At 51.1% G+C, this 13239-nt stretch overlaps 1 protein-coding gene across 2 annotated transcripts in view; it reads right to left on the bottom strand.

Moving 5' to 3' along the window:
- Positions 1–955: 955 nt before the first annotated feature.
- Positions 956–13239, bottom strand: part of RNF121 (ring finger protein 121) — a 70184-nt gene continuing 57900 nt past the window's right edge. For both annotated transcript variants that reach the window (XM_040964254.1, XM_040964255.1), the window contains 3 exons: positions 4573–4706; positions 3941–4042; positions 956–2273 (listed from right to left, as the gene is read on the bottom strand). In XM_040964254.1, coding sequence (XP_040820188.1) covers positions 2153–2273; positions 3941–4042; positions 4573–4706 — 357 coding nt within the window. In that variant the 3' untranslated portion in view covers positions 956–2152. The remainder of the gene's footprint in view (positions 2274–3940; positions 4043–4572; positions 4707–13239) is intronic.

Here is a 13239-nt window from a genome sequence, read left to right as displayed (position 1 = left end):
AGTCAGTTGTGAGGCAGTTGTGATGGCAGTGGGAGTTGAGAAAAACCACAGATCCTTAGTCCTCACTTAGATGTAGGGGGGTTAGTTGCATCTGGTTCACACTTCTCAGGCCCCCGTCTGCCTGCAGCTACACGGCTGCGGGACACAAGGGACACTCTACCCCAGGTAGGCAAGCATTTCTAGGATCTGGGCCAGGATGCCAGGCTGCCCAGGGTCTTGGGCAGACACAGCCCACTCTGGCAGGAAGGGACAAGACAGGACTCTAGAGTGTAACCAAGACAAGAGTTGGCCACTAGAAAGTGAAGGGACTTGGGATGCTAGAAAGCATCAGATAGCCTGGCCCCAACTCCTCCCCTGAGCCGAATGGGGGTGAGGTGGGGTACAGAAGTTGGAGGAGAGGCAATTCCAGAGTCCTTCCAGTCCCCTGTCCTCTCTGAGCATGAAGCCGCAGCTGAGGCTGAATGGCCCTGGGTGATGGAACCTCTGGCAATGACAGCAGTCCTCTCCAATGAAAGGGGGACCAGGGACCCTCACACCACAGGAGATAGGAGCCCAGGATTCCACCACCACCAGGGCCATCTCCTCCAGGCCTCAGCTGTCACATGGGGACAGCAGAGAGGTGTCCCCAGGGACCCAGAGAAAAAGGTGGGAAGAAGGAAACCAAGATGGTGGAGCCGGTGCAGTGGTTCAACAAGTTAATCTCCACCTGCCAGTGCCAGCATCCTACATGAGTACCCCATGGCATTCCCTGCTTGTGGCCTGGGAAAGCAGCAGAGGACAGCTCAAGTCCTGGGACCGTGCACCCACGTGGGAGACCCAGGAGCTCCTGGTGCCTGGTTTCAAATCAGCTCAGTTCTGGCTACTGTAGTGATTTGGATGGAAAACCTCTTTCTGCCTTTCCTTCAAACAAAAATAGAACCTTAAAAAAAAAAAAGGAAAGAAAAGCAAGATGATGTCCAGCTTTCCACCCAGCTCATGGAGCTTTATTCAGACCAAAGTGACAAGATCTTGCTCAGTTCCTGCCGCCCTTTGAGGGGCCACAGGCACCCCATACTCAAAGCACACATCTGCCCTCCCACTTTCTCCAGAACTCCAAAAAGCAGGCCTGGCTGGCTTGGCGGCCCCTTTCTGGGCCCCTGGCCCACCTCACCCTTCTGCCCACCACCTACCATTGCCATTGTCCGACCCAGGCAAGTCCCCAGAGTGATGGAACTCACACAGAACATTCCCTGGGCTGGGAATCCCCTGAAGAGCCCCCCCAACAATGAGAAATCCCTCTGCAGTCTCTGCTGAGCACACACTCTCTCTCTCACACACACACACACACACACACACACACTCACTCAGCCTTTCAGGAAGTGCGTGCTGTGGTGGAGTGGCCTTTGGCACATGTCACCACTTCCTGGCTCAAGGCTCAGGTTGCAAGAGGCCCCTCCATCACTGCAGCCAGTGTCAGCATGGGTCAAGGACCCCTACTGCCGGTTGCCTACAGTCCTGCTAGGGCACGGGATCCACGCCGCTGGGTGTGCCCACCGTCCTGAAGCATCTGCAGCAGATTCTGGGGCCAGGGGCTTCCCTGGGTAGAAGTCACTGATGAGGCCCCACTTGCCTCCAGCGCCTTTTACTGCTGGACACAGGTATGCAGGCAGAGAACAGCTATGCTGCAGTCCAGGGGCGCAGCAGGAACAGCCCTTGGTGTCTGAGCCCTGTCCGAGCTGTCCAACACCTTCCCTCAGTGGACTGGCCGCAGGCCCCACCAAGGGAAGCGACGAGCTCTGGGAAGCTGGGGCTCTCTGCCACCTGTGAACCCACAGTGCTCTCAGCCAGGGCGAGAATGCTCTGCGGTCCTGCTCCCACCCGGTCCAAGCACGGAGGGGGAGACGGAGGGAGGGGCACTCCTATGCGCCACAATAAAAAAATTGTTTTTAAATATATTCATCAAAATAGTTTTCTTTTAAAAAGCCTCCCACTGCTAACAGCCCCCAGCTGGCTCTCCATTGTACCCCTCCCCAGCCCAGACACCGCCGGACGGGTCCTGAGTGGCCCAAGTGCCCCTTTGAGTCTTTCCCACCCAGGAAGTCTTGTAGGCAGGGAGGAGAGTGCCCTGAGGTCCGTGGTGGGTGGGTGGGTTCTCCACTGAAGTCCATCCCAGCTACTCCAGGCCGAGGATGTAGTTGATGCCTTGCACCAGGCCAATGATGACAGGTTGCCAGGCTACCAGGTATCGAAGCCAATCCAGCAGCTGCCCATACATGACGTGAGGCCTTTCCCAGCTGTCCACGTGTTAAAGAAAAGAGGTTTTGTGCAGTTGCCCAGGCTGACCAGGCTCCAGGGGCAGTGCTCCCCAGGCACTCTTGGGAGCCACCCTCCCCGGCCAAGAAATGATGACGGCAAGGAAGCAACCTTCTCTAGGGGCCAGCCAGCCTCTCTCAAGATCCCTGTGTGGGAATGAAGGGCTGAGTGCAGAGGGAGGGGAGGGGGGACAACAATGGTAAGGCAGACAGGACAGACATGAGAGGCAGACAGCTAAGATCTAGCTCCCATAGCTGGCACTGTGGCATATAGGGTTAAGCTGCAGACTACACTGCTGGCATTCCAAGTGCTGGCTTCAGTCCCAGCTTTGCTTCTCCATTTTGACCCAGCCTCCTGCTTATGTGTCTGAAAAAGAAAATTGCCCAAGTGGCCTTCTGCATGGAGCTGCAAGCTCGTGGCTTTGGCCTGGCCTGCCTTGATCATTGTAGCCATTTGGGGAGCGAACCAAGAGATCAATCTCTCTCCCTCTGTAAATCTGTAAAAATAGTGCTTGCTTTGACAGCACACAGACTAAATACTGGTAGCAGTGGTAATAATAAGAGGACACAATTCTCCCTGAACACCACACAAGGAGCGCACACATTGGGTAACATGTTCTCCATGACATCATTACCAGCATGGGTACTGACAACCTGAGCCTGCCAGGAGTGGAGCCGTGACAATGGCTGCACAGCTGGGACTCGTCTACTGTCCACACTGAAGGTTTCTTAGGTCAGGGAGACCAGGTCTAGGGACAGACACAACAGGGAGCAGGGTCCAAGAAGTGGCCCCAACAGCCCCAGGAGCAGAGTCCCCTTCCTTCGGTTTGCATCAAAGTGTTGGGCTAGAGCTCTGGAAAAGGAGAGGAGCTCACCAAAGTGTGCCAGAGTTATCGGAACAGCTCCAAGGTTATCGGAAGCTCAAGCCTAAGGGAAACCTCAAGCTTTGGCTTGCCTGTGGAGTTCCCTCACTGTCCCTCCCTGATCTGGTCCCCTGAAGAAGCAGGCAGGGAACCTGAAGGACAGAGACAGGAGTAAGCCAGGGACATGGTGTCCTGTCAATGGCGGGGAGGACACAGGGGCTGCTGGAGCACAGGGAAAGGGCAGTGTGGGGAGGAAAGATGGGTGCGTGAGCCCTAGAAGTAGAGGTGGGGCCAGCAAAGTGACTGGACACTGCCAGCAGCCAGCCAGTGAGAAGAGGCGGGGGGGAGGGCAGGAGCTGGCAGCTCGGAGGAACACGGCGGCCTCTGTGCGTGGAGGGATGGGGATCCCTCCACCACCTCTGTTCTCTGCCAGCTCTGCACTGCAACAGCTGGACTCCAGTTGGCACTGTATGCCACAGGGAGGGGACCGCTCACTCACTGCATGATCTTGAACAAGTTAACCAACCTCTAGACTGCTGCAGTCACAAAATAAGAACATTATCCTGGCCATGGAGCTGCTAGGGAAGCTTAAGCCAGAGCAGTACTTAACCCAGTGCAGGGCACACAGCACTCAGCAGTCATAGTAGTGGCTGCTACTATCAACTGACGGCCAGGTTCAAGGATGATTCGTCCAGGTTGGGGATAGGAGGGAGGGGCCATATACAGGAGCTACTGCCAGTACTTTCTCCCCCAGCCCACTCCCAGCTGGGCCCCGGCCAAGGATACGGGTTGCTGAACATCCTCTTGAGGTCCACCTTCTCTTTGCAGTAGGGGCACGTCTGCTTCTTTCCTACAATGCACCAGCCACGGATGCAGAACTCGTGGAACCTGTGACTGTGAGTCAAGGAAATGGTGAGAAGCCAGCTTGGTTAGACGGTGCTGGCTGGCAGGGTGCCGGCAGCAGCCCTGGAGAGGTTCTGGGCCCCGCTGCAGTCCCTGGCCATGTAGCCCCTTGGAAGCTGTTTTCTCACATCCCAGGGGGAATTTTCAGAAATCTACCAACACAGGTATATGCTGGGAGCTGCGTCAGCACACTCTGCATCTTCCAAGTGTTCCTGGCAGCGGGAGGACTTGCCTCTGAACTGACAGCTTCCACCTTCCCCTGTGATGCCCCCATTTTGGGGGCAGTGACTGCAGCTTCCGGCTCCATTCTGATCTAGTCAGTCTAGAACCACTGCTCACACAGAGGCAGCTCCAACCATCAGGTCCAGGAGAGGGAGCCATGGCCTCGGCCCTCTCCTGGCTTCTGCTGCTCTCCAAGGCCTGCACAACCGGCCCAGGGTCATGGCCGCCCCTTCCCACTGACCAGGACAGGAAGGTCAGGGAGAGTCCGGGCCTGTGAGCTGCAGGCAGGATACACATGGTTGCAGGAGAGCCTGTACGTGTTCTCAATGATGCCCTCCTCACTGACGTCCACGAAGATCTGCTGCCCACACACTGCACACACGCTGTCTGAAAGGTGCTTGGTAGGCATGCCGGACTCACTGTAGAACTGCACAAAGACAGGAAGAGCTGTGAGAGTCCATCCCGCCCTGCCCCGCAAGAGCACCACACGGAGACAGGCCTGGGGTCTTCCACAGGGGAGGACTGTTCAAAAAAAAAAAAAAAAAAAGTACAGAGAGGGAGGGACAAAGAGAGAAAGAGAGAGAAACATCTTTCTTAAGCCAAATTGACCTCATGGGTGCTGAGCAGATGAGGAGAAAGAAATGGGTTTGGACGTCAAACCCAACAGGCCATGGTCTGGCCTGGGCCAATATCAAGGACCAGGAGACCAGGAGAGAAGGACCTAGGTGGAGGACCCAGGAGCTCCATCTGGTAAACCATTCTGGGTCCACTAGAGATGGATAGTATTCTCCAGGAGCTAAAACCAGTGACACGGGATAGGATACTGGTTTGGTAACAAGGTCATTCTCAGATATCCGGGCCTTCAGCAGAAGAGGGTCGGCCATTCAGAGAGCATCCGGCAAATGTCTCTCACGCTGCTGCACATCTTCGGAGGAAGATCTTCTTCTCTGTCTCTCCTCCTCTCTGTATATCTGACTTTGTAATAAAAATAAATAAGACATTTATTTTTATTATTTGGGGTCCCAAGTTTTTGTGCTATCCTCAACTGCTTTCCCAGACCACAAGCAGGGAGCTGGATGCGAAGCGGAGTCACCAGGATTAGAACCGGTACTCATATGGGATCCTGGTGTGTGCAAGGCAAGGACTTTAGCCACTAGGTTACTGCACCCAGCCCTGTAAAAACATTTTAAAAAAGAACAAGGGCTGGTGCTGTGGCACAGCACGTGAAGCTGCCGCCTGCAGCACTTGTATCCCGCACAAACATGGGTTCAAGTTCTGGCTGTTCCACTTTCACTGCAGCAAGAGATGTCCCTAATACTTCGGCCACAGTACACAGAAAGGAGACCCAGAAGAAACTCCTGTCTCCTGGCCCCAGACAGGCACAGCTCTGGCCATTACAGCTATGTGGGGAGTGAATTAGCAGGTGGAAGATCTTATTCTCTATCTCATCCTTATATAACTCTGCTTTTTAAATAAACAAATGTTTTTTCTAAAAAGGAAGTAGAAATAAGCAAAAATGTCTAGCAATAAGAATATCTAAAAAGATCATAGTACACACTGATGGACAAAGTGAAAACCGGACACACAATATGATTGTGTCATATACAAAAAGATATCCTAATCGACCCCAAGGAAATGGATCAGGAGGTGTACACTGGTGGTGTTCCGGTAGCAAGATTATAAATGATTGTTTTGGGCTGGCATGGTGGCATGGCAAGTTAATCCTCCACCTGCAATGGCTGGGATACCATATGGGCACTGGTATGCATTCTAGCTTCTCCACTTTTGAACCAGCTCTCTTATGGTCTGGGAAAGCAGCAGAGGATGGTTCAAGTCCTTCTCCCCTTCACCCAGACTGGAGACCTGAAGAAGCTCCTGGCTTTAGATCAGCTCAGCTCTGAGCATTGTGACATTTGGGAAGTGAACCAGTGGCTGGAAGACCTCTCTATAATAATCTGCCTCTAAAGTAATAAATATTTTGCTTACTTTTCTGTACTTAAATTTTCCTTAATGAATATATATTGCTCTTAAATATTAGTTTGCTAATCAATGGATAATCAATTTTGTGTCCTAAAAAGAATCCATAGTTAACTTATAGTTAATTGTTAAGCAGCTACACAACATTTTAACCTTCAAGGAAAAAAGATTTTAAAAATTCATTCGTTCAAATTTTGTAGCACTGACTTTTAAAATATTTTTTCAAAACACACATGGCATAAAATTGACCATTTTAGAATAGTCAAGTCAAATTATACTCTTCTGCAACCAATTTCTGGAACAGAGAAAAATGGAGACAGAGAGAGAGAAAGATATACAGAGAGAAAGATCATCCATCCCTCTGGAAGAAATGGCTGCAATACCTGGGGTTGGGTCAGGCTGAAGCCTGGAACCAAGAGCTTCATTCAGGTCTCACAAGTGCGTTCATGGGCACAAACCTCCACTGCCTCTCCTGATGCATTAGCAAGGAGATGGGTGGGAAGTAGAGCAGCTGGAAATCGAACCAGCACCCAAAGGAATGCCAACATGACAGGAGGCATCATGTCCTGTATACCACAACACTGGCTCCTGTTATTGCAATTTTATCTATACCTGTGAGGCAGATTATCCCAGTTTTTTATATTTTCTTAATTTGGGTTGGCACAGCTCTCCCTCTCCCCTCATCATTTCCAGGTTAATAGTCTGAACAGAGACAAAGCATGCCTTAGGAATGTTAACACAAGTGAGGGTTAATAATGGGGGTGGGGGGAAGAGCGAGGCCACACGGGCACTGGGACCGGGAGTGAGAAGGATGCTGGGGTAGTCAGGGCAGGCAGATGGCATCTGCGGAGCTGCCGGTCAGACCAGCTGCGCACTCTCAGCTGCCCTCCTCAGGAACGGCCTTGCTGGGCCATCAAAGTCCCCGCAAAGTCCTCAAGGGCAGAGATGCCAGACTGTGACCAAACTGCATGAGACAGCTTTCTTTCTTCCCACACGGCACCCTACTAAAAAGTCCCACACGTGGCTCAAAATGAACTTAGTCACAATCACTAGGGAAACCAACACCCAGAAAAGGAAAGAAAAATGATGAGACCAGAACTCAGACCCCATGATTCCTACTTAAGTTCACCACCACTGCACTTGCTGGCTGAAGTACTCCATCAACATCTGCTGGAAGCTTCAGGAGGATCAGCCCCTCACCCGCTGAGAGCTGGTTTCTCCAAAGCTCTGACTGGTTATCCAGGATGTAAAAGGCAACTGGAAAGGATGCCTAGAATCAGAGCGACAGGGCGCCTTGGTAGCTAGTGATGGACTTGTCCACTCCACATAAGTCACACCAGCACCCTCTAAGCTTGGAAGCTGAGACTCCTCGAGGGAAAAGAGGATGATCACCACAAGTCTGAGGGTGAACAACAGCCTCTCTCATGTGTTCTACCTTAACAACTTCCAGGCCTGTCAACTGAAGAGAGAGAAAAGATCCAAGGCAATGAGCAGCTGCACCGTGCGCAGCACGGGAATATGGCCACAGCCTTGGACCCGGAGCCACTGGCAGCACAGGCACAGGATCCTCCAGCTTCACAGACGGGTCAGGGCCTGACAAACAGCTCTACCTCGGTTCTTCCCGAGTTCAGCCCCACTCAGTCGGCACGGAGACCATGGAGGTAGGAGCGAGGGGAGCCAGAACCACCCAACAGCAGCTGGAGGGAAATTCAGGAAAACCTGCAAGCTCCCTGGTTTCTGGTGTTTTCCCCTCAAGACGAATGTGGCAAAGGGCAGAAAGGGTCAAATCCCACAGGCTACTTCAACAAGGTCACCAGGAGGCCTGTCAAGTCAGGAAGGCCCAGCATTCCCAAGGTTTTCGGAACTACACAGGAAGAGCCTTATCAAACAGCACTGACTTGGAGTTGGGTGAAGTCCAGGGAGGCAGATTTCAACTTAATTTCAACAGCTGAACCCACAGTGGAGAGGGTTCAGGGGACCCTGTGGCGGGTCAGGATCAGACAGGCCTCTGGGGAGTTCTGTTAGGTACTCTCCAGCAACCTGAATCAAAGCACCAAACCCTTCCTCCCTTCCACTAAAATATACTGGGCACCAGTCATGAGCAAGGTTCCTGGGATGCGATGTTGGAAAAGCACAGAGGACCTACCTCTGCCCTCATGGAGACAATAGCCAGACAGGATTGATGTTAAAACAGAAAACAGTTACAGATATTAGAAGGATGGAACATAATCATATTCAAATTTTTGAAAGATCACTCTGCCTACTCTGTCTTTTGTTTATTGCCCATATATTTTAAAATTTGAAAGGTAAATTTACAGAGAGGACAGAAGAGAGAGGATCTTTCATCACTGATTTATTCCCAAAATGGCAACAACAGCCATAGCTGAGGTGAAGCGAGGAGCCAGGAGCCTCTTCTGGGTCTCCTGTGTGGGTACAGCAGCCCAAGGGCTTGGGCCATTCTCCACTGCTTTTCCAGGCCATAAAAAAAGAGCTGGATTGGAAGTGAAGCAGCTGGGACATGAATTGGTGTCTAAATGGCCTGTTAAGCCATAGTGCCAGCCCTCACTCTGTCCCGTGTATGAACAAACTAGGGATAAAGCCAACAAGAACACAGTCCACGAGGAGATCGCTCCAGTGCATTAAGACCTGAGGGACGATGCTGTAAAATAGTGTGTTAAACCGCTTCCTGCAACAGCAGCAGCGCACATGGCCAGCAGTTCAATTCCTGGCTGATCCATTTCTAATTCAGCTCCCTGTTTATGACCTAAGGAACACATTGAGGGCCTGGCAGCCTGGCCTAGTGGTTAAAGTCCTCGCCTTGAACGCGCCAGGATCCCATATGGGCGCCGTTTCTAATCCCGGCAGCTCCACTTCCCATCCAGCTCCCTGCTTGTGGCCTGGGAAAGTAGTTGAGGATGGCCCAAAGCTTTGGGACCCTGCACTTGTGTGGGAGACTGGGAAGAAGTTCCTGGATCCTGGCTTCGGATTGGCATAGCATCGGCCGTTGCGCTCACTTGGGGAGTGACTCATCGGACGGAAGATCTTCCTCTCTGTCTCTCCTCTCTGTATATCCGCCTTTCCAATAAAAAAATAATAAAAATAAATCTTTAAAAAAAATAAGAAAAATATTGAACAAGTCCTTGGACCCCTACCACCCATGTGGGAGACCCAGAAGAAGCTTCTGGATCCTGGCTTCATTCTGGATCAACCCTGGCTGTTGTGGCCATTTGGAGAGTGAATCAGCAGATGAAAAATTGGTCTCTCTCTCTCTGTAACTTTCAAATAAATGCACAAAAATTAAAAACAAAAAACACACAGGAGATGATGGAGACCTATGTTAAAATCATGGCATGGGTAAATTTTGCATTAACAAAAACAAAGGAGTGGAAATACTGGCCATGCCAGCCAGGTGGAGGAGGCAGCTCTGGAATTAAAGATCACCCAGACAACAGCAGACAGGAAGACGGCTCAAGTCTAAGATTAGGGCAACAGTAACATTCAAAGGGAGGGAAAGTTAGCAAGGGGAGGCCAGAGAAAGTAGTGCAGTAGAGCAAGGGGAGAACAAGGGGGAGAGAGAGAACGGCTTTTGTAGCAGAAAGCAATGGCTGCATTCACCGTGCTAAAGAGAAGTCCCCCAGAACTGCTGGGGAAGCGAGGCAAAGCTATCTCAGAAGAAAGGGCTAGGAGTGAAGGAAAGCTGAAAGACAGGACAGAAAATGGGTAAAGGAGAAAGGTGACCAAAGAAAGGATTACTTTTTAACAGAAAGAATGTCTAAATGGTAAATGGAAAAAGCCAAGTAGAGGGTAGAGAAGTAAAGTACACAGCTAACTACAAGGGAACTAGGATTACAAACAGGTCTGTCTGAACCCAAATTCTGAGATCTTTCTTCAGGTTGTCAAGGTGGATAGGCACCTGATCCTGTCCTGGCATTATTTGGGCCTCCGAAGACCCAAGAAGTAAATCCAGGGAATGACAACGCACTCAGGAAACAGACTGTATGAGGTCCCCGAAGTATCACCACACTGCCTGCCGGTAACTCTGGAAGAAGAGGCCCCAGCCAACAAGCTGTTTCACAATCCTTTCTACACCGCACGTCAACGTGACTCAATGTAAATGCAAACCAGAGTGACCAGCCATCACAAGGCTATGATCGCACCAAGGCCAGCTGGAAAAAACAGATGCCATTCAACACCCTCCTGACTCAAGAGCTATTTTAGTTCAGATTACAGATTTCTCTGAGACAAAACTAAGAAGTATTCCTCACTCAGAGTAAAGCAGAATAGTAAAAAGGAATTGAGAATGCTTATTATTACAGTTATAAAACCCCATGGTTTCATTTCTAGGAATACTAACCACAACACAGGTTTGCTTATTCATTTGAAAGACAGAGTTACAGAAAGAGAGAAAGAAAATGAAAATGTGTTATACTTCCATCTGCTACTTCACTCCCAACTGGCTGCAAGAGTCAGGACTGGACCAGGATGAAGCAAGTCAGAAGCCAAGAAAACCCATCCCACATGGGTTGCAGGGGCCCAATATTTGGGCCATCTCCTGTTGCTTTCCAGGCACACTAGTAGGGGACTGGATCAGAAGTGGAAAAACCAGGACTTGAACTCATATGGGAAGCCAATGCCATAGGCAGTAGATTAGCCTGCTGTACCACAATTCTGACCTTGTTAATAGGAATTAACTACAAACATCTCTTCAGCGCAAACCATTCTTTTTAAAAAATAATTCATTTTGGGCCCAGCGTGGTGGCGCAAGTGGTTAAGGTCCTCGCCTTGCACGCCCGGGATCCCATATGGGTGCCGGTTCTAATCCCAGCAGCCCCACTTCCCATCCAGCTCCCTGCTTGTGGCCTAGGAAAGCAGTCGAGGACGGCCCAAAGCTTTGGGACCCTGCACCTGCGTGGGAGACCCGGAAGAGGCTCCTGGCTTCTGATCGGCATAGCATCGACCGTTGTGCTCACTTGGGGAGTGAATCATCGGACGGAAGATCTTCCTCTCTGTCTCTCCTCTCTGTATATCCGCCTTTCCAATTAAAAAAAAAAAATTCATTTTATTTTTGATAATGTTTGAAAATTTACATTTCATTATATTTTTTAAAAATAATTCATTTTATTTTTGATAATGGATAACTGCCTCTAACACCCTTTCTTCTTCTTGTATCTGGGTAAGGTAGGGAGAGATGGGGAGGAAATCACCCCAGCAGCCCAACCGCATCAGTACCTGGACACGGGGGATGGCCACCCAAATCACCTTGGGTCCCCGGTGTGCAGCATGTAGTTCCAAAGTTCTGAGATGCTGCTGATTTTGTTACTCCAAGATTGAGGAAATTGTTCCAAGGTCTATTTGCCGACATAGTGCATCTTAGAGTCTCAATTCACCCATACACTTGCTATTAAAGCTTGACTGGGACACCTGTGCAATTTGTTCTGCTCTCCATTGTACACGTCCTCTGCAGGACTTAATGAACTCTACATCATGCTCTCTACAAGCAATGGGGATGCCAATCACCACACAGGGCTCAGCAACCATGCAGACCCAGTTCTGACACATGCACTCCATAATCAGATCACAGATCCTACAATTTTCACCATGGTTGGAGTTCTGAGTCCAGTGATCCAGTTTGGGCAGAGACCCCCAAAGAAATCTTGCCAGAGGTGACTCAACCCTAACTTCTGTATGTGCCAGTAAAAGCAGGATCTGGCTCAGTCCATCACCCAAATCAGCCTACACACACAGTGGTGGCTGCAGCTACCCAGTCAGTTCTATCATCAGCCCCATCTCATAAGCAAAACAGTGGATGCTGTGGTCCAGCCCAACTGTGCCCACCACACTTAGCCCTCACAATACCAGCAGGAACTGCAGCACAGTTCAAGAGACCCCCAACAGCCCCCAGCAGGCCCACGAGGCCCCAGTTCCGGCAGATTGGTCCAGTCTGTCCCACATCCCATTTGGCTCTGTACTCATCAACAAACATTGGAGCCTAGCTCAGCACAACCAACCCACTACCCAACCCATACTCATTCTGGTGGGTGCCACCGCCTCTCAAGCCAGGCCTGCTCCCAGCCCTAGTTATCACGCTCACCAGTGGGAGCTAGAGCACATCAGAAGGATGCCCACAATTTCCTTACTGAGCCCACTCCCAGTCCTGGTTCTTGCACTTTCCAGCTGATTCTAAGGTCTAGCCTGACAGGACTTACCCCTAGTTTCAGCACCTGCTAGCCAACGCTGCGGCAAAGCCCAACCAGCCTGCACTTACTCTAGCTCATGCATGTACCAGTGGATATGGTCTTAGCCCAGCCTGGCTCTCCCCTCTAACCCAGCTCACATGCAGGCCAACGGGTGTTACAGCCCTTCCCAGCCTGGTCATCCCTCAGTCCCAGCTGTCAGGCTCACCAGCAGGAGCAGTGACCCAGCAGGGGAGTCACTGCAGCTCCCCAACTGGGATTTACCCCCATCCTGAGTCTTTCTGTATGCTGGTGGGTGCTGTGGCCCAGACTGTCAATGGCCTGTCTAACCTCAGCATTAACCAGCTTGGCACAGCCTGGCATGCCCTCAATTCCAGCTCATGCTGGTGGGCAGCCTAGCCCAGCCAGCCAGCCCCAAGTCCAAGCTCCAATGTGAACTGGCTACTGTTTTGGCTCAACCTGGCTTGTCTTCCTCCCTGTCTTTGTTCTCACATCTGTCAGTGGGTGCTGTGACTAAGCCCAGCCTGGCCCACCCCAAACCTGAGCCATACATATGCCGGTGGGTACTGTAACCTGGCTTGGTCTGAGCTGCTCCCAGACTTGGTTCTTGCACTTACCTTTAGGGACTGTGTCGTGACAGAGGAGTTCTTCTCTATCAGGTCACCTTTCCCAGTGTGAGATCTCACGAACACTGGTGGGCTCTTGGCCCAGCTTGTCTTGGCCCACAGTGGCCTTGCCCAACCAGCCTATACCCATTCTGGCTCTTATTGTTGGGTGCTACAGCCCAGC

The sequence above is a fragment of the Ochotona curzoniae genome, unplaced genomic scaffold (assembly GCF_017591425.1).
Source record: "Ochotona curzoniae isolate NIBS_2020 unplaced genomic scaffold, NIBS_Ocur_1.0 scaffold_3223, whole genome shotgun sequence".
Taxonomy (NCBI): Eukaryota; Metazoa; Chordata; class Mammalia; order Lagomorpha; family Ochotonidae; genus Ochotona; species Ochotona curzoniae.
This window is presented reverse-complemented; position numbering and strand designations above follow the sequence as displayed.